Source organism: Anas platyrhynchos, chromosome 1, assembly GCF_047663525.1.
Source record: "Anas platyrhynchos isolate ZD024472 breed Pekin duck chromosome 1, IASCAAS_PekinDuck_T2T, whole genome shotgun sequence".
Taxonomy (NCBI): Eukaryota; Metazoa; Chordata; class Aves; order Anseriformes; family Anatidae; genus Anas; species Anas platyrhynchos.
Window position 1 is genome coordinate 63417657 of NC_092587.1, and position 20903 is coordinate 63438559.

At 49.5% G+C, this 20903-nt stretch overlaps 1 protein-coding gene across 2 annotated transcripts in view; it reads right to left on the bottom strand.

Moving 5' to 3' along the window:
• Positions 1-164: 164 nt before the first annotated feature.
• Positions 165-20903, bottom strand: part of WASHC1 (WASH complex subunit 1) — a 37240-nt gene continuing 16501 nt past the window's right edge. For both annotated transcript variants that reach the window (XM_072039539.1, XM_072039543.1), the window contains exons 3-11: positions 7556-7667; positions 6876-7022; positions 3730-3866; positions 3190-3325; positions 2480-2684; positions 2006-2170; positions 1720-1878; positions 1387-1455; positions 165-921 (exon numbers count right to left, since the gene is read on the bottom strand). In XM_072039539.1, the coding sequence (XP_071895640.1) occupies positions 770-921; positions 1387-1455; positions 1720-1878; positions 2006-2170; positions 2480-2684; positions 3190-3325; positions 3730-3866; positions 6876-7022; positions 7556-7667 (1282 nt within the window). In that variant the 3' untranslated portion in view covers positions 165-769. The remainder of the gene's footprint in view (positions 922-1386; positions 1456-1719; positions 1879-2005; positions 2171-2479; positions 2685-3189; positions 3326-3729; positions 3867-6875; positions 7023-7555; positions 7668-20903) is intronic.

Genomic DNA, 20903 nt, shown 5'->3' on the forward strand with positions numbered 1-20903 from the left:
GACAACAGAGCTGCTGCTGAGAACCTCCTGACTGAGGCTCCTGCCCCGTGTGGGCACTGAGCTGTAAGGCTTGGTCTGGCCTGAGCTGAGAGGGGGTGGGGGGACTCCTTTCAGCTACCCTAATTGAGCACATTTCCCTCTTAACAGAGCACAGGCTGCAAGGACCCGCTTTCTTGAACTTTATTGCCATTTTTCAGAAAGCAACAGGCAAACAATTGCCGTAGGCCAGGCAGAGAAAGAAACAATCAGGTACAGAGGCACCAGTAACCAGACCCCGCGCAGCACGAAGGGGCTGACAGCCTCTCATCCGCTCTTCACCACCCAGCTGCAGGAGCTCAGAGCTAGCACCACCCAAACAAAGAGGAGCTGCAGCAAGCAAGCAGCACGGAGACAAATGCAGCAGGGGCTGCGAGCCTGCCGGAGAGGCTCTCGCAGTCATCACCAGTCACGTTGGGCAAGAGCAGGGGCCCTTTAAATCAGGAGCAGGGCTTGTCCTGATCCTCTGAGCACAAGCTGCCCTACTGCCCTCCGGCTACAGCAGGATTTATTGAGCTGCTGTGAGCAGCAGGGCGTTTGAGATGGAATGTAGTACTGGGGGTGGAGAACAGCAGACAACAGAAGAAAAACCCTCACTGGTAACGATGCAGCAGTGTTAGCTCCTGCTGCTCCTGCTCCTCTTCAAGAGCCCACCCTCTGGGAGATACTTCCTGGTGTCTCTCAAAGGTGCTTAGCTCTGGAGTCCTGGGATCCGAAGCACAGCTGCTGCCACCTACGACTCCCAGTCATCCTCATCCTCCTCGCCTGGGGGCTGCTGTGGGGGTGGCAGGGGCGGGATGGAGTCTGACATCCGAGCAAAGGCACCAGCGGGGCTTCCAGGAGCATCGGCATTTCCTGCGGCTCCTGGGCCTTTCCCTGAAATACCTGCGGGGGAAGCAGAAGCACCGGTGAGCGGGGTGCACACGGGGGCAAGGAGTACACAGAAGATTAGTGACACTGAGGGGAAAAACGTGCCTCGTAGCACCAGGTGACCCAGGCAAGCACAACTGCAAATGTTTAAATGCCACAAGAGCTCCCCACAAGGGCTCATTTAGCTGAAGCTCGGCCCTGTGTGGGCGAGGGGACCACCTCCTTGGCACTGATGAGTCCAAAAGGTACCCCTGTGCCTCCCTCGCCCTGCAGTGCTCCCCCTTGGCAGCTTTCACAACCTACCATCAGCCCATCACACAATTCCAGCTGGATGTGAGGGTGTTCCCCTGGCAGCCCTCTAACTGCCCCCAGCTGTGCCGCAGCGCACAGGCCTGTTCCTGGGGCTGTGGCACAAGTGAGGAGCCAGAAACGGCTGGAGCTGTTCCCTGGAGGGAGAAGCAGCCACCCTGCAGGACGTACCTTTGCGCCTCAGCACCAGTTTGTTGAAGAGGTCTGACATCAGATCGCCGCCTTGTCCCGTAGCTCTCACTGAAACAGCAAAACCCCGGGGGTCAGATGAGAGGAGTCAGTGTGAACCTAGCACAGGGGTGATGCGTTCTGCAACATCGTCTTTATAGAGTGAGGGGAGAAAATACACCCTGTGGTCTTGTGTCATGCTCCTAACCTCCTCTCCCACCACAGCCCGGCTATGCCAGCCTCTTCTGCCACCCCTGTGCACTCCTCGTGCTCTCGGCTTGCCGGTCTCCCCCCAACCCTCCACCCCCGAGCCCCCTGCAAGAAGCGCCCCGGCACCTTGCTCCTGTTCCTTCTGCTTCTTCTTCTCCAGCTTCCTCTCCTTGACGCTGCGCAGGTTGGCCTTCCCGATGCCCCCAGCCTGGCGGATGGACTCGAGGAGGCTGGCGCGCCCGGTCGAGGGGTTCACCACCTCCTTGGGGGCTCCCTGCACCACAGCTGCAGGGATGGGAAGGGCTCTGGGTCAGTGCCCCTGCAGGCGGGAGCAGCTCCCCCTTCCCGCTGGGAAGCCAGGGAGGGAACTGCTGGAGCGGGGTCAGCCTCTGCTGGTGCCTCCCAGCCTTACCTGCGGGCACGGCCGTGCTGCTCTCCTCGCTCGCTGCCCCGGGGGGTTCAGAGGGCGCTGCAGGCTGGGGCAGGGGTGGGGGGGGAGGCACGGTTGTTGGCGTAACGGGAGGTGGGGGGGGAGGCGGCGGCGGAGGGGGCGGCAGCAGCCCGGGATCTTGAAGGCCTGGAAGATGAAAGAAGCCGTGTGTGGAGAGTCCCAGAGGAGCCAGGCTCAGAGCTTCAGCTGAGAGCTCTGCGTGTCTCAGCGGCAACAGATTCGAGCCCTGCCGCATGCAGCAGAGCTCGCAGCCTGTGCAGCATCTCGTGCAGCACATGGGGGAGGCGAGGGCTGAGCTTCCCCAGCTCCATCCCCCTGGGCACTGTGGCCACCCTGCCATCCCCACCGAGGGACCTCCTCCTCGTCTCCGCTTCCTCCCAGCGCACCCTGCTCTGCTCCACCCTTCCCCAGGCTGGGAACAGGGGCTGGATGTACCTGGTTGCAAAGGCTCCACCGACTCGGTGTTGAACGTGGGCAGCTCGGGAATGGCACTGCTGGGCGCGGAGGGCGCGATGCCGGGGCCCAGGTCGGCGCTGTACATGAGGTCGGCAGCGATGCCAGGCAGGTCGGGCAGGTAGGATGGCACGTCGATCTCAGGGACCTGGCCCAGGTCCGGCACGTAGAAATAGTTTTCAGCTACCTAAAAGAAACCCAGAGTAAAAAGGTAAGGCAGCGAATAGGGGCACTGCAGGGAACAGCCAGAGCAGCAGTCAGAGGTGCTCCTCTGCTGGCCCTGCTACCTTCTGCTCTTTTCCCTGGGAAGAAGCCTACACAGGGCAGTCCCTTCCGTTAGCACAAGGAGTTAGCACAAGAGGAATGATCGAGTGATGGAGCCTCCGAACTCCTCTAGAGCTCTGAGGCGTAGCAGCGAGGCCAGTCTGTATCAGATGACCCTTGTCACACCATCCTGCAAATGCTTGAGCAGAGGCTACCAAGCTTGAGGGTTTTGTGTCACCCATCAGGCCTGCACCAGGACTTCAGGCACAAAACCAGGCAAGGTCCTTCTGACAAGCAGGATACCCCGCAGCCCCGTCTGGGGGGCATTCCCCTACCTGCTCTCCGCCCTACAGAAGCCCTTTCCTCTCAGGGAACTCAGTACAACCCCTTGCAGGGGAAGTGGCTGCGGTCCTACAGCTACACCTCACCTGCCGGTCCAGCTGTCCCCTTTCGGTGATGGAGAGAGGAGCATCAAACAGCTTCTCTTCCGTCTCCGTTTCCAGAGCCACATGGGTCTTGGTCACCGCTCCAGCCAGAGGATCCAGGAAAACGTACTTCTTGTACCTGCGGGCGGAGGATGAATCTTTCAGTGAGGCCGAGTCACAGCCAGGAGAAGCAGCATAGCCAAGAGGGGGAGGAAAAGTTCCCAACAGCCTTCACGCTCCCAGTTTCCTTCCAGCCCCTTTTTCCTGCCTCGCTCCTCCACAGCCAGGAGCTGATGAGCTCCCCATCCTTCCAGCACAGCCCCACCACGCTCTCCAACTCTCCCCTCACACCTCCTGGTCTGAGAACGCCCTACAGCGCCCAGCAGGACACCAGCCTCTCCTGGTGGCTTGTCACTCAAGGGGCAGGAAGGAATGACAAAAACGGAAAGTGATCAGCTTGGGAACAAAAAGAAGAGGAGATCCAGCAGTGGAAAGCTCGAGAAAGGCTTAAAGAAGGTGTGCAAGGAAAGCAGGGCAGCTCACAAGTTCTCTGTAGTGTTGAAGAGCAGCAGGGAGCTGAGGGAGCTGATGTTCCTGGGGAGGCTGCCCAGACCTTCTTCTGCATCGTCCTCCTGGTGGATTTTGGTGCTCACGCACAGAGGGAAGTACTTGAGCTTCTCCTGCAAGAGGACAGACACCGGTTGGCAAGACACTAAAGGCACAGCCACTGCGGCAGCTCTGCCCAGCCACCCCATCCACGCTGCTGGATCCACTGCGGGGGCTGGGGACCCTGCCGCTTCCTCTCCTCCTCCTAAAACCACCGCTGGGGCTCTGTAGCCATAGGCAGGGATCGAGCACCTCCATCCAAAAGGCATTTGCTGTTGTGCCTCCATCCGGGATATTGCAGACATTTCCATGCAGGCAAAGCCCCCCCAACACGTCTGTTACCTCCCCTCTGCTGCCTTCAGCTGATGTTTTAGGAGGTGTGACCCCACTGGGGGGGTACGCAGGGGAGACAAAGGAAAAAGAGGTTAGGGAAAGAACCGCGTGCCTTCGCTAGGCTGATCAGGCAGAAGGGAGTGCGCAGGGTGGAACGTGCCAGATGGTTTTGCAAAGCCTGGGGGATTTGCAGGAGTTTTCAACTCTAATGAACTGAAATATCCTCTCTCCTGGTTCTGAAACTTCATGCATAATATATAGAGCTCCCTTTAGAAAAGGACTTGCTACATCTGAGCTGCTCGACTTTTATAGAGCACAGGAATTGCCACCCCGGATCAGACCAGCGTTTCGGCTAGCATGACAGCGCCCACTGCCAGGTACGCTGGGGGATGATGTTCAGCGCCCACAGCGCACTTTGCTGCACGCACTACACCAGGGGGATGAAAGCACCGAGTCCCTGCACCCACAGAAAGCCTCTGAAACCACAAACCTTCATCCCAGTCCCCTCCCCGCACCTTTCCTCAGCCCCTTCGCAATCCCTCTTCTTCTCAGTCAAACTAGGACAAGCAGCAGCCTCGCAGATCCGAGCTGATAGAGCTGCAGACGAGAGGACACCAGGGAGCTAACCAGGACAGCCTGTCAGATTAAACAGTTGGCCCCACTCTTGTGGTTTGCTTCTGCCACCAGCCGATGACCAAATGCTGCCTGCAGCCTCCTGCCGCCTCGCTACTCCCAGCGGCTCTGCTCTGCCCCACTCTGAGCCCTTCTTCCCCGGTTGTTATTGTACAGGGGAACAGGAGACCACTCTTGGTTTGGCTCTAAGAGCACATCTCAGCAACACAAGCAGTTCCTGCTCCTCGAAACTTCAGGTATTGGGCTCGGTAGCCAGAAATACCTGGAAATGGCTTACTCACAGCTCAGCAAATCCACTGGAAGTCTGTATGGTGCTTTGAGACTTTAAAATGCTCTAAGACAAGACAGGGAGGTTTTCATCTTTTATTTTCCCCCCAGATATTGCATTCCAACTTGTGAAAAGGACCCTGCAATAAACATCCTGCATTTTTGCACCAGCAAGTAGGCAAAACCATATAACTTGTTACTTAGAGACTACGGAAGCAGAGATTCAGAAATAAAAGTTCTTTTGATTATTAATATTCATTGCCCAATGTTTAATTTTTTAAGCATGAGGGAGTACTGATGTTTTTGCTAGAACTGTTCACACGCTTAGCCCTCAAGTCAAATATACTTTTTTAAGTCTCTCTTTGTAGATTTCAATTAGCACTGGAAGACCGTGCATCACTGTAAGGGTGGAGCGAGAAGCCAGCCATTCCTTACTTCTACTCCTAAGTCTAAGCTAAGGCAGCTATAGAAGCACTGAGCATATTACTCTGAGATGTAAATCCTTTTAATTTGAATGCTGCCGAAGCCCCAGCCTTACTCAAAATACCTGGATCTGTTTTGTAATTTAGAATAGGCACCAGCCATCAATAACATCCTGCAGCTGAGAACTCAGACGTCATTTAAAAATGAGTTTTCTCAAAGCAACGCTGAGGCTGCAAGCCAAAGGGTCGGCAGCCTGACATATCCAACACTGAGGTGAGCTGGCACCTGAAGGCTAGGAGGTGCCAAAAAGCCGGTTCAGCCTCCCCCCGCCCATCACGGACTCTGTAGACCTCACAAGGACATCCCAAGTTACTGGCACTGCTAAAGCCCAGCAAGGTTACTCCAGTAACCCCTAACTTTCACTGGGACCGCTTCCCAATCCCAGACGGACTGCATTTCCCATGCTCCACTGGAAAACCCCATTTTACAGCCTCCTGAGGGGCACCTGCAGCACTGGGACACAGCTCCCACCTCGAAGGCAGAGCCCAGCACTTCAGAAGCCCGAGGGGCTGAGCCAGCTCACCTCTAACCACACTAGCTGCTATCACAGCCACGTGCAAGGCAAGGGCATGAGGCTTACCACGAGGACACCACCTCTGGTGGTAGCTGCCATTGCCTGTTCTACCAGCCTAAAGCATCCTCTCAACAGCCGAGTTTTCATCTGCTTGGGATGTGGAGAGGCAAGGAGAGCTTCCCAGAAGGAAAACATTTTTTTAAATAAAACTGCAGAACCACACATAATTCTAACCAAACTGCTTTCGCCCCAGAGCACAAACCCTAAGTGCTCAGCACAGGCTGCCACCACTTACTCTCAAGCTGACACGAGGAAAGCTTGCCTTCCTGGTGGGGCTTGTGCGTGTGTGTGTGTGTGAGTGAAGTTAGCAAAGGCCACTGTGACTGCTCCCAGCAAAGAGGCCCTCATTAGAAGTGAAAACAGGCGGTGAGCCTCTGCTGAAAGCCCTGAATAATTGAGGAGGCTATAAATGCAAACATTAGACTTCCCTCTGTCACATTTCATTACTGCGAGGCGTGTCAGGCTCCTTGCTCGGCTGTGGCTAAGAAGGGGCTCTCCCCCCTGTCCTCCTGGCTGCTGCTGGGGCCACGCTGAGCCCCGCTCTGTGTTGACCCAGATTTCTGGAGAGTTCCTCGGCAGCATTTCACACCAAACCCACCGCTTCTCAGACCTCCCCAGGTAGCCTCTCCCTGCCACTCGGCCCGCAGGCTAACCAGGAGCTCCCTCCCCAGCTGCAAACAGAGATCCTGCTCCTCTCCTACACCCTAAAGTCCTGGCCTGCTTCATCAAAGAGACCAACAGCCTCCCACTTGCTTTACGTTTTCCTCTCAAGGCCTTTTCTCCTGTTCCTTACCTGCAGAGATTTCTCATCCAGCATTCGGTGCTTGCTCTGAATCTTGTGTCTTGGCCATTTCTGTTTAGCTGGGTCTTCTGCACCAGCAAAAATTGAGCTGTACTCCTGCAGCCGCTCCGGGGCAGGGTACTTGGCACTGGAAAATACCTGGGGGGAGACAAGGAGGAAATTAAAAATCCCATCGATGAAGCAGTCCTGCACTACAGAAACACAGGGGGTGGATTAAGGCACGGCATCTGTGCTGCCAGTGGGAATAGACAGCCCTGGGGTCAATGGGCTCCTAGGAGCTACCTGTGCATGAACCATCAATTCTGAAAGTGGAACTTAGCAGCAGGAGGCCACGGGTGGAAAGGCTTCCACTTGCAGGAAGGAAGGGGAATTGAACTGTAAAATTTAACTGCATTAAATGGAGGGCATGTGCCTTTTGATTTCTCAGGAAGTATTTGGGGTGACAACATATCCAGGCATCACGAGGCCAGGAACCAGGTGGTCTCTGGGCTTACAGATCTCTAACTGTGATCACTCATCAGGAAGAGGATTCTTAGCGCAGCTCCTGCTCAGAAGCAAGGCGTAGAGAGGTGGATGGGCAGCAGCAGCAGCTAAGCATCTGTGCTTCTGCAGAGCTTGCTTTGGGGTAAAGAGAAACAGAAGGAAGAAGGGCGGCCACGCAGCCTCACTACCTTAATAGCCTTCTTGCTGCCCTTTATCTTCTCAATCTTTGCCTGTGCGAGGGTGACTCTCTCACTGATGGCCTGAAGTTGTGCGCGGCTGGCCTCCACCCGCTGGGAGATCCTGAGGAGCAAGCACAGTGCTTAAGGGTAAGTATCCAAAGGCAGGGATTTTGTGGCAACAGCCAGTGCTCAGGCCGAGGGCGAGGATGTGAATTGCAGTGTCTGGGTTGTTTCCTAGGACAAAATAGTACTGGGAGAGAAGTGCTTCTCTCGGTCCAACATGAAACTAAGTCAGGTCTGCGGCTCGCAGCACAACATTCCTCTGGCTGGTTGAGGCACAGCGCAGAAAATTGGGGAATTGCAGGACGGCAGCCTGCAGAAACACCTCATCGCAGAGCCTGCTAATAAGAAAGCCACAGCCAGTTATCGCCTGCCAACATATTTTAAATAAAAATAGTTTCTTAAAAACGAAGAGGCATCACATGCCGCCGCGCAGAGCTGAGAACTCACAAGGCTTATCCTGTCCTCTCCACCAGCAGTGTGGTGCGTGACTTCCTCCTTGCTGCTTTGCGACTCAGTGCCTGCATCAGTTAAGCAACATTAGGTCCTCATTTGGAGCAATGATGTCTGCTAACTCGTGTAATGTCTGCATGACTAGATCAGCATCACAATGTTTTGGGAGCGGGGAGAAAAGCGTTCTGTGACAGCAGGGGACAGCACTGCTGGTTAGGTACCTCTGCGTTCACCACGTGGACACATCCCTGTTCCCACAAAGCTTACAGTGGGCACCTTGCAGCCAGGAGTGTGACAAACCTCCAACACTGCCACTACCATGCTGGAGGAACTGCTACACAAATTCAGCCAGAGGAGAGGAACTGGGACCGGGCAGCAGCAACAGGTAACTACGGAGTCACCTGCTCAGCAGAGACTTTCCTTCCCCGTGCGTAACTCGTATGTGTGCCCCAGCTTCAAGCTCAAAAGCTGACGGTTGTTCTGAAACTTCATCCCTTGAACAAAACCAGCAGGGAATGTTTTTATGGCTGTACAACCTGGCAGGAGACACAGCACTCCGCTTTGGTGCTGGTTTGCAGCAGTGAGTTCCATCGGCTCATTCTGTGCCTGTGAAAATCAATCTCAAGTAGTGTCTTTAAATTTAATCCGAAGTCCCCCTTTGCAATTATGTAGAGAACTCCATGCTTTTTTCACCCTGTGTAATTCCTTTTAGCAACAAAGTTGACATCAGCAGTGATCCATGATTCTCCTTTTCCAACTGTCCCAAACCTGTCTTTTCAAGTGCTTTCACTCGGTACAACGCCTTTTCCACTCCAGTACAGAAACAGACTTCACTAAGGCCCCTTGCTGGTTGCAGCAAGTGAAAAAACCCCTCTAAGTACGAGCAGCCTGTTCTTGAACTGTTCTAAACGACCCCTACTGCCATCTCTAACCAGCTGAGTGTTTCTGTTCGTTTATAACCATGCACCCCTCTTTTTGGGGGCACGAAAATGCTTCCTCGTGCATATGCCAGGAGAGCACACAGCCAGTTCCTACTTTATTCTTTTTCAAGAGGGAGATGAGCGAACCCAAACCTCACGAGGCTCTGCCTCTCCGTATTATTCCCCACTTCTCCATTCTTTTATTTTAAATAGAGCCTAACAGCTTGTATTTTGTACCAACACCCAGAGCAAATCTGTTCATGGTTTCCTTCCCACACCCTCCCAGTCTCAGAGGAGGATGTCCACATTGTTTATAACCTGGATGCTTCTCAGAGCAGTTTCTGTTGCTCCTTTTAGCACACATTTCCTAGCACCTGGCTGCAGCAAATTTCCCATGTCACAGGGTTGTCCCATTGCCTCGCTTTGTTCAAGCGTGAAGTGCCTCTGAAGGCCCTAAGCCTTCCCAGCAAATTTTCCTACCTCACAGTTCAGCTCTTTTGTAGCTGTTTCATAACTGTATTGACCGCCTCTATTCCCCGCGCTGCTCCTGGGGCCACCTGCCTATTTTTACTTCCTTCAAAACTGAAAAAAATAACAGGTCATTTATTTCTGCTTTGCCTTTCTCCCTTAAATCAATGATGTCATTTTGCCTCTCACCTGCGAGTAGATATCTGTCCTAGAAGAAAGCAACACAGCCTTCCTGAAGCTCTAAATAAAAGCAAGGTTTAAACTGCCTTTCAGCCAGCACTCTGCTGATTCTCAGGCCAACAGTGCACACGTTTCTCTCCCAGACCGAAGCGTTAAGCAAATACTTGTGCTGAGGCCTGAACACCTGTAACCCTTCTCCCTCTTACTCCATGAACATGAGACAGCAACCTGGGAAGTGAGAACTGAAGGAGGATTTTGCTAGCTTGGGCTCAATCCTCAGAGCCCATAATGACATTTTCTAGGAAAGTCACTCCCAGAACTTCCTGTGCATTTTAATGCAGAGAAACGAGGAAATAGCTTGGTTAGTTTGTGCTTTATAGGGGCTTACTGTTGTCCTCTTCCAGCGTTCAACCAGGCTGACGAGTCCCAGGTACCCTTAGCTTTCATGCTTAACCACGTCCACGTTTCCCATTCATCCTGTTGGATCCCTGGTGTGGCAGAGGAACGGTGCCACCCCCCCCCCTTTACATCCACAGCAGACACATCACCTGCTCCAAAGCACTTCTGGGTACCGGGGTCCCTCCCGCAGTGCAGGAGGGCACCAGGAAGACAAGCACCTCTCAGCCCACAGTGCTGCACACCTCCTCATGGCAGGTCTGCTGGGACCTCTCCTAAAAAGAAGGCATCTCTAAAACCAGGGCATGACTGGCAAACACTGCCCTAGCTGCAACAGTAAAGATGCATCCAGAAGGGAAAGGAGGAAGCTTCTCTATCTACAGCTTCACCTTTCCCTCCTAACCCCAAATAATCCAGGGATTACGCTCACGCACTGAAAGGCAGCAGAAGACAGACTGATTGCTCCCAGCACGAGCTGGGGAAGTTGTCCAGTGCCAGCTCAGGTGTTTCAAACCATTACGGCTACTCCCCGTGCTTTGTCCTGGGATCTCCATGCTAAGATTTGCCAGTCTGAACCCACTGACATCAGGAGATCTGCCAGAAACCTTCACCTGAGGCGGTGCAGACGCAGGCGTACAACACAGAAGCAACACCCACCGCTCTGCAGAAGGGATTTATTCGTTGCCGAGCACAGAAACTCAAAAATCAAATCAAAACAACGATTCAACCCCCTCAATCCAACAAATCCATCAAATGTACAGGCTCCTAAAAACACATAGCTTATGTATGTACAGTTCCAGTTGCATACATTGGGTATAAGGGACGATATATCATACAGGCACTGAAAAAAGATCTGGAAAAATCCTGCTCAAACATCCTCCAGCAACTTCAGTATTTATCCTGCTGTGGAAACTGAGCTTACTTGCAGGTGCTGAATTGGTCTTTATAAAGAAAGGAAACCTGAAGGGCTGGAGGAGCCTAAACCCAAGGGCTTCCAGAGCAAAGTGCTTGAGGCAGGGCTGCAGCTGGACTTCAGCCTCTCTTTAGGAAGGAGCGAGTGGCTGAGTGGTGTTTATTTGTAAGGTAGTGGCAAGATGAGCAGGAGTGTTAACAAAATGCTCCATTTGCTGCCCCTCGGAATCCTGCACTCAGGCAGCTGAGAATCCCACCAGCACCTGGACCTGCCCTGTGCCCACCCTATTAGTCACTGCTGTGTGATTTTGCTCTCGGTGCTCTTTTCTGCTTCACAAGCTCCTGTGGTTAGATTCAACGCGACTGGAGCAGCAAAGAAGCAGGAGGTGTACAGCAGCAGCCCCCTGCCTTGGGCAGCACGCGTGCTCTGGGACGAGCGAAAGGGGAGCCTGCAGAAGCACGGAGAATGCATCACCTGCCTTCAGAACCCGGGCGCGGAGCCAAAGCAGCCCTCCCAGCCCAGTGCTGTTCTTTCGGGAAGTAATACATGTGGCAGATTAAATCTATCTAGTAGATTATCTCATAATCCATACAGACTTTTATTTTTGTCTATGCAGATATTAAAGCCAATCTTTCATCTGCTTTGATTCAAGCTTTCACGTTCTCTGTCCCTCTCAAGTCTTTTTACACCCGAGCTCCCCTTCTTGCCCTTGATGTCGATCTCATTGCTTCTTTCTCCTCAAGCCCTCCCCCCCTGCTGCCTTGTGCTCGACTCCACTTTAGAGGTGACTCCCTGAAAGCCCCCCCGGTGGTTCTCAGGAAGACTTATCCCACCTCACCACTGCCCTTCCTGGCCCCCTATCTTCTGTCTCATCTGCAACCGCAGAGCTGATCATTTCCGATTATCTCCTTATAACTTCTCTGATAATCCTCACATCCAGCAGCTACTGAAAGACCTCCCCAGCTGCATCTGTGTGTGCTCGGAGGGGAAAAAGAATCGTTCTCTTACTCTCTCAGGAAAAGGACACGAAGCATTAGGAATTTGGCATGCAGGACACTGGACTCTGCCTGTCAATTGCCAGCACTGGTAATAATCCCATCTTCCTATTAGTGCCTCCAAGTACTTCACAATGCCAAAAAAAAAATATGTGATTTTTATCACCTATACTTTCTCAGGATCAGACAGCATCAGAAAAATGTTTAAAATCCGAGCAGGTTTGAAGGTAGGCTGACAGGTTATCAGAAAGGTGACTGAACAAAGCAGCTTGAGGAAAAGACAGAATTCAGCTGGAGGGAAGCATCACAGCAGAAGCGGGGCCTGTGCTGTCCACGTTGAGCGCACGTATCACCCCGCAGTGACAGGGCTGACAAAACTTGGGAATTGGAAGAGAGAAGAGGTGAGTTCCACATCAAGGTGAACGAGAAAGACAAGGCAGCGGTGTCTGGGAGCAAACCTCTCTGGAATACCAAAGAACTTCAATTTCATGTCTGAAGTACAAAAGTAAGTGATCAACCAAGGAGAAAGAACATTACGGAGCAGAATGAGAAACTAAGTTGCACAGGAGGATAAGCAGCCCAAGTATTAAATGACTTTTCCCTTAAATGAGGACTGTACACATCACAGCCAGCCAGACTCCTGGTCTCCTCCCAGCCCCGAGTGATAGCAGGGAAATGCTTGGTGTTATTCTAAACTTCTAGGTATGTAGGGTAAATTTTTCTATAAACCCCTGGCTTTTTGCCTAAAAGTCAAGACATTTTTTTTCCTAACAAACAGTGATTTCATTAAATCCCTCCCTTACTGCAGGAGGTGTTAATTAGAAGGGATGGTGTTTATGGTTCTTGCATTTCGTTACATCCCCAGACTCTACAAGCAGCCTGGTGATGAGGCAGGGCAATGATGAAGGATATCAGTGCTGGCTGCTGCTCCTCCTTCCACACCACTGCAAAACCAGCACAATAGCACCAGAGATGTTTGAGGTAGCATCAGACCCGTAGGACAAGGTCCAGCAGGTTTCCAGAAGTGAGAGGACAAGCGGGGAGGCGAGGAGAGACTACTGCTGCGATGGAAGCAGTCTTCTCGGGCTACAGGGCCCACTTCTTCCCTGGGACGCAGACATGTCATTGCTCTACTCCATTTGTATGCTGCAGAGAATAATAAAATCTCAAACTTTTTCAACTTCTAATTTGCGTAAGAATCTTGCTGAAACAAGGCCGTGGGCTTTTATGGCTCCTCAGGCTGCTGAAGTGGTGGGGAAACATCAATGTTATCACCCCCAGGGCCCATAACTCAGGGCTTCGATGCTCTGCCACTAGACCGAAACAGGCCTAGAGACTAGGCTAGAATTTCTGAGTGCGCCAGCGTGTGCTTCCCAAACAGCCTCACCGCAGTGACCAGCGGTCACAAACGGGCTGTGAGAAGCCCGAGTTCCCCTCCCACCACCCCCACACAATGACTCTACCCAGCTGCTAGCGACGTCGCAGAATCGAGATGGAGAGCGCCAGAGGAAAGCTGCTGAGCCATTTACGGTTTACAGCGAGCTAGGGGAGCATTCAAAACCAGTTCACCTCCGAAGTCTGAAAGGCAAAAAGGAAAAAGGCGTGCTTTTTACAAAAAGCCAAATACATTCAACCACTCAAAGAAAGATCAACTTGTTTGCTTTCTGCTCTTCTCTCTCCTTCATCTTTAAGCATTTTTTTATAGTCTTATTTCATGTCTGAGTAAGTGCAATCAGAAGCTGTCATCACACACCATCTCTGACAGAAAGAAATCCCAAGTGAGACAGCGCAATCAATGTTCCTTCCTCCATTATGGGCTTGGGTATTATACTAATTAATGTTTATCACACTTTGATTGCTCCTTAAGCATGATTTGCAGGTGTTTCAGCACCGCGCATTGCCCCACTCCTGCAATGCCTAACAGCTTTTCAGATTAGAGGCTGATCAAGGTTGTCAGGTTATCCTCGACGTGATCTGCTATGCACCGCTCCTCAGAGGTCATGTTCTCCCACAAAAATAATTTCATTTTGAGTTTTAATCCCTTGCTTCACAAGGTGCTCCCACTACCGTGAATTAGGTTTATATAAAAATGGAAACGATTTGAATTTTGACCTATCACCACTCTACCCTCTTCCTCTGCAGCATTGTTCTCCCTCCTAGAAAAGCTTTTTTTTTAAAAAAAAAAATAAAAAGGTTACAAACAAGTTCTTCTTTAACCTTCCAGCCTTTATACTTGCCTCTCAGCACAGACTGATGTGAAAGTAAACAGCCTGTCCTTTCTTTCAAAGAATTGTATGCTAACCTGCAAGACTGTGTTTGCAAATAAATCACAAAATTAGTTCTTTTAGTTTAACCACACAGGCTACTTTTCGGTCAAACTTCTTCTCCAACATTTGGGAAGGATGGTCTAAAAGAAGGAACGGGGAAAAGAAAGATACTTCTGCCAGTGCTGATGGAGTTTTAGAGGTGACTTGTTGAGCTCTCCCACGGGCACTGTGGAAGCAAATACTGAACAAGATTATGGGGCTGTTTCCCAGAACAGCAGCCATGGCGAGTTCTGAGATGCCAGGCAGGAGATGCCTTATGCTGCAGTAACTGTTTTATTACCTGTACAGCCTGCACTCCTCCTTGCACGTTCCTCATGAGTGGTCACTCACCAAAGCTCAATCTTTTGTAGTAATAGCCTCCAGTGTTTTGTTTCTTTGTGCGAACTGCTATCGACAGGAAAGTTGCTTCCTGTTTGGACAGGATTTTATGAGACTGTCAAAAGTAAAAGACCAAATTTTGTTTCCACACAGCTTGAAGTTATGCATCATCTTGGGCAAATAGCTTGAGAAGGTGTTCTGGCACCTTGTAATCTTGAATTAATCAGCTGTGTACACAAACATTACGTTTCTCTTGCTCCTTTCTCTCACTACAGCACCTTTTTAGAGCAGAGATCTTCCTTTCTGTCCCCAGAGCAGAAAACGTGTATTGAACGGTTATGAACCGACCCCAACCCCCAGGCCCCGATCCCTTGTGCTGCTTGGGGTAGGAAGAAGTAGCAGCTCCCTATCGGTGTTAAACCACCACAGCAGAACCTACCAGGTAAGCTGAGCGTCCACCTGTTCGTTGTGATGGAGGCTTTTTACACCAACACAGCACACGCACTGCTCCTAGCCTGGTTACCTCCATCACCAACAGAAGCCTTTGTCCTCAAGAACACGAATGCTGGTGGAAACACAGCCACCTCCAGAGGAGAAATGATTCCTGGTGATAGCAATTCAAACCCTCCCCGTTCTCTGAGACAAGCACTGCTTCCCTTTGCATTTAATCTAACATCATTAGAACTCCACAGCTTTTCAGCCAAAGATCTCAAAGCAATTTCTATCCGTTAATTAAGTCTCGGTGGCTTGTGACTCTGAGAGTGGAATCGTTTGTTCCCAGTGACAAAGGAAATGTGGGGAAATTCACAGTACAGTCCCTGCAGACCAGATTTCAGTTTGTCGTTCGTTAATTTGAACAATATTTGCTTTAGCTCACAGGAATTAACACATACATATTTCAGTTGCTGCTGAATTTTCCATTTTGCTATAGCCAGTAAGCACTGATACAAGAGACTGGCCATTTTCTTCATCAACATTTCTTTTCTGGATCAAAACCAAACCTTGTTCCCACATTAAAGCCAATGCAGAAACCTTTACCTTCAAGCTTGCTTCTTAAGCTTCTCCCCACTTAGCAGGAGCTGACGGCAATCACACAAATTTCTGCCTCCATGCCACAAGCCGAACACTTGGGTCTTCCTTTCAAGAACAGATACTTAAAGCTTTCGAGCTTGTACTTGCCCAAGAGCATGATCAAGTGACTAATTAATAATCCTCCTCACCATCCTGTGAGGACCAGTACTGATTCCCAAGATCCTTCCCAAATTTTCCTACCAAGAAAGCAAGCATTTCTTATGCTGTTGGGCTTTCTCAGCAACACTTACTAGCCCTTTGCTAGTTAAGAAACCTCATTGCTAATTGCATCTTTTCCCTTTCTCACCCATGCTTCCAATTTGAAGTTCCTCTCACAACAGACCCCTCTTGTTCAAAAAAGGGCCTCCTTCTCCTAAAGGAAAGATTTCTTTCCTCATTTTCTGTCAATGGAGCTTTTCATTTCACGGTATTTGCACTTGAGAAATAGGAGCTGTTTAGTGTTACTTCTTCATTTTCCTACAATCAATCGCATTCACACTCGAAGCTCAAAAGGTACCTTCTCTGATATGCCCATTAACAAGCTAATTTGAGTGCAAGTGCTTCTTCACCAAATGAGAGTAACTCTTCCTGACGTTATCCATCTGACAACCTTCCTGAGTGATTACAGCACTTTTACTTCTTAAAAAAATTTGAGTTACTTTTCCAAAAAACAACTTTGGGCCCCAGGCAGAGTTTTTTTTCTTCTCCCAACAGAATCAAAGAGCAGATACCTCTCTGCTCAGACTGACAGCTGCTCTGGCATTTCAAGGCAACAGCCTGTGACACAGCAGTGATCAGACAGCACCTTGAGAACAGTTCCAGATACATGACTTCATTTGCCTCAGTGTCCTTTTAAACTCATTTCCCTAAGTGCTGACTTGCAAATAGTCAGCATGCAGGGAGATACTGGCTTCACAGCAACACCTGAACAACTTTGTACCGTATCCTTTTCAAACCTCCCTCCCCACCACAAAACTGCCAGGACCAGAAATTCAGACATTCTGATAGCCTATGTGTATTTGTGAAATCCTAACACAGTAAATATTCGCACAGCCCAGTGCCTTTAGCAGCGGTTAATCCTCTCATCCCAGATAACAAAGTAAGCATGAAGCATAATGAAGGGCATGATTTTGGCTGTGGCTTGTTATTTATTTCTTTTCCTGAATTGTCCATATGCTAGAAAGAACAAAGAAAACCCTGCCTGGTGCCCAGCAGCCCAGCAGGAGTTGGGAGCTTTTCACCTTCCCTCTCTCAAAGTCACAAAGAAAAGTCTGGATTTGGTCTAGGACCAATTCAGAACCAACAACATCCAAGATGCCACTTCCAAAAGTGCTGCTGTTGAAGCAAAACCAAAGAAACCCAGTCACTGGGCCGAAGTGATAGAGAGAACTGAGGTGGGGAGAACAAGCATGTTCAAGCTGGGTGTGGTGCTGAGTGACTGGCGTATTATACACACATCACTGATAATCAGAGAGGCAATTATTGCTGCACTACCACAGAGCAGAAGTACAACAGCTTTACCTTCTTTTCTACAAGGAATGTCCTGTCACGCCTCTTAGGCCCATCAAGCACATCATCTTATGCAGCTTTGATGGTACACCTAAAATTCCTACAAGTAAAATAAAAGCAGGTATTTCCATTTTAAAGTGTGTATTAATTCAGAGTAAGTATCGTATTCTTGGATAAATTAAGCTCACTGAGCTCAGAAGACGCTGTATTACCCACACGGGGTTTCTCTTTAACACACTTGATGTCTAAATTCCTCATCCCCTCCTCTCCCTGATGGTACAGCATGGTAGATCCCCTCAATAAAGTGATTACCTGGAGGATTTAGGTGGAGGAAAAATAGGAAACCCTTCATTAGCATCTCCTGTCTGCAAAAGTGCTGGTCTGTCTTAACTGTCAGTTGCATTTACACCCGAACTCCAACCTACCCACTCTGATAAAGCCCAGTGACAGCACCATAGCTAGTCAAAAAGAAGGACCATGGAGAGCGAATTTAATCTGCCAGCCAAGTGTGAAGAACAGACCTTTGGCACTCCTGTTTCCTCCCCCAACTCCTTCCCCAGTGCACACGCTCCCATTTACAGAGGAGGGGTTCTGTAATACGCATTTCAAGCCACTCAGTGTTATTTTCCAGACAGTTTCCTCCACGCTGGATCCCTGACGGAAGTCATGCCTGTAAAACAAAGTGACTTGCTTGCATCTCTTCCTCCAGGGCTGGCTGAGTAGACAAAACTCACCCATAGGAGGAGAAAATGACTCCAACACAGAGCGAGAGCAGAGGAGTCCAGCATCTGAAGGTGGTTCGGAAGGTAGAGCTATCGCTTTGTGTAAGAAAAGCAAAACATGACAACTGTGTCAGGAAGAGCAGGAGGGGGCAAATTCAGCTATATTGCCGCACTCGCCCGCTAAGAAACAAGGGAACATTTGGTTTGCTGTAAGGCACGCACTGGTTTGTTGTTAAGATCTGCTTTGCCTTGGTTATTTCCAAAGGAGAGTAATAGTTACAGCCTCTTGGGGTGTGAGGGGAGGAAGGAATGCCTCTCTGCTTGGGGAAGTTCATCAGATCTTTCCCGAATCTCTGTTAATTAACAGCAACTTCTTGCCCTGGTAGTTCATAGACCTATGGCTGGACAAATCACAGCCACAAGCTTTGCTGGGGCCACTCCTGGAAAAAATTCTCAGTGCACAAGAACTGTGGGAAGGTACCAGGGAAGCACACGTAGCACTCCCACGCTACTCAGCCATGAGCTCTCTCTGTCTCTCACAGGCATGGCTGGGATGTCAGCCCCAATTCTGCTCTCTGGGCAGCCCTCAAGGCCCAGATACAGTCCAGACCCAAAATATTTATCAGTCCCTCTCACCCCATTGGCCTACTGAGGTTTCAGCACCATGGATCTTAGCAAAAACACAGTCAGAGACACGCTGTAGCACAACTCGTCCACTCCTTCCCCTCTAAAACTCATTTTCCTGCCACACCATCCCCTCATTCCCACTGACCTGCAATTTCCCTCCAACCCAGCTCTACTTTTCAGGCACCTCCTCACACTTAGGAACAACACATACAAGTAATTCATATATTTGCATGTCTCAACTGGACGGAAACCCTGAAGCAACTCTGAGGAGATGAGCCCAGAAAAGGCATCAACAAGGCCACACAGCTCTGGCTTCAGAATTAACAGAAGGCAAACATGAAAATCTGGTCCCAATGTAAAGGCTTGCATTACTTACTGGAACAAGTCTTGAGCCGATAAACTTCTTGACTTCTTTCTCAAAAGGCTCTCAGTGCTCCTGCTACACAGAAAAGCCTTCTGCTTTAGGGTTCCGTGGGGGATTTTTTTCCTCACATACTTCAGAGCATCATGGATACAACATCCCCATTATTATTTCTAGGTACGTTACTCTCATGCTCAAGGAGATTCAAATTTCCAGGCATTTAAAACCTCACTGCATTAATGAATCTGACAGTATTGCTGAAATCCGTAAATCCCCCGCATGCATCCCTGTGAATTCCTAGTGCTTAGACTCCAGGCTACCCTCATACCACCTGCTTAATCCAGAAACAGTTCAGTAAGCAAAAAGTTACATCCTGTCAGTAGCAGAGAGCTTCTCTTCAGCTTCCATTTCTTAAATCAGCTAGGACAGGGGGAATTATACCTCTGCACTTTTTGTTACAGGATAGTCCATAAAAGTTTAATCCTATTTACAGCATTTGGGGTATATGAAGTGATCCATCCCTCAACTTAGCCACAGCTCTGTCCTTACACTGGCTGAGCTTTAAATAATATTGGGTGCGAGAAAGCATTGCTCATCAAGATAATTACTTCTCACCTTCACAAATGGGTTTAATGTTTGCTTCCTTTGCTCTTCCTGCCACAGACCATCATTTCCATAGATGGTTTTGAAATCGGCTTTATTTGTTTTGTAAGATGCCCTTTGAATAATAAACAATGGTAGCTACCACATGTGGTATCTCCCGTGTTAAAATCGCATCTCCTAAGAAAATTTAGAAAGATTGTGCTGAGTCATAAGCAATCTACAGATGGTGGTAAATCCATTTTAGCCTACAGATACCTAAAAATTTGTTAAAATAAAAAAGCAAATGAAATTAAGTCAGAAAGCCAGTATGATCTGCATGGGATTAGACTCGATATTTTTCCGATTAATCATTTTCTTCAAGATGCAGTTTTGCTGCATGAACAGAACCCTCAGAGCAAGAAGTTCCCATGCTATCAAGTACTTTTTTTATTTTAATTTTAGCACATGTGAAGATTATCACAAACTTCTGGGACACCTCTTTTCAGGAAATCTGTCTCCTACAGTTGTAGGCAGCAACATCCCTTTTACAAATGATTAGCATCGTCCTGATTAACCCTAGAGAAGCTCAGGTGGTATCTCTCCTTGCTCATGCCCAAACAAAGAAAATAAACCACCACCAAATCAAAGCTCTGCTTTAGACTACTAAAAGAGGAACCTTGCCCACCCCCATTTTCCTTCTGTATTCACCCTTTCAGGAGAAGAAATCCTAGTTCTGAGTAGGAAAGATCTGACCTGCCCACAGTCAGAAAAAACGTGAGTTGTCAAGAGAGGAAGGCACAGATTCAGACCTCAGGATGGGCAAGCCACAATCATACATATCCTGCCTGGTATTTTTACAGCTACCGAGTTACACTTCTGTAGTTAGCTGTACCTCACACTTCTTTCTGCTTTTGAATCTCCTACATGCTTTCTCAGGGAATCTGTCTTGTCCTGTCTTTAAGGATCAGAGAGCGAATTAGCTCATCAGAACTTGAAAACTGCTGCTCATAATTGAGTTTTCTGCAACGAGGCACACAGTACAAACAAGAGACCATCCTGTCAGGGTTAAAAAAAAAAAAAAGGCAAAACAACAAACCATATGTACCAAAGTTACTTAAGCTTCTCTTTACTGTTTGTCTTTTGTACTGCACATGCCATCTGTTTTGATCAAGTTATTTTACGTTTCCATTAGACATTCTACTACCATGAAGGGCCGCGTAAGCACAGACAGAATCCTCTCAGGAGCTCCATTAAGGCTGAAATTACTGCCTGCCTCCTTATTCTAAGCAGTCTTGACACAAACTCCAGAAACGGGCGAACGCTTCTCCTCCAACTTTTGCATTTTGCTTTAGTTTATTTTAAAAACAAAGAAACAAATCAAAAAAGAAAAACAACAAACTACTTACAGGCAATTGATATATTGGCAGTTTAGCATGACTGCACCTAACCCACTCA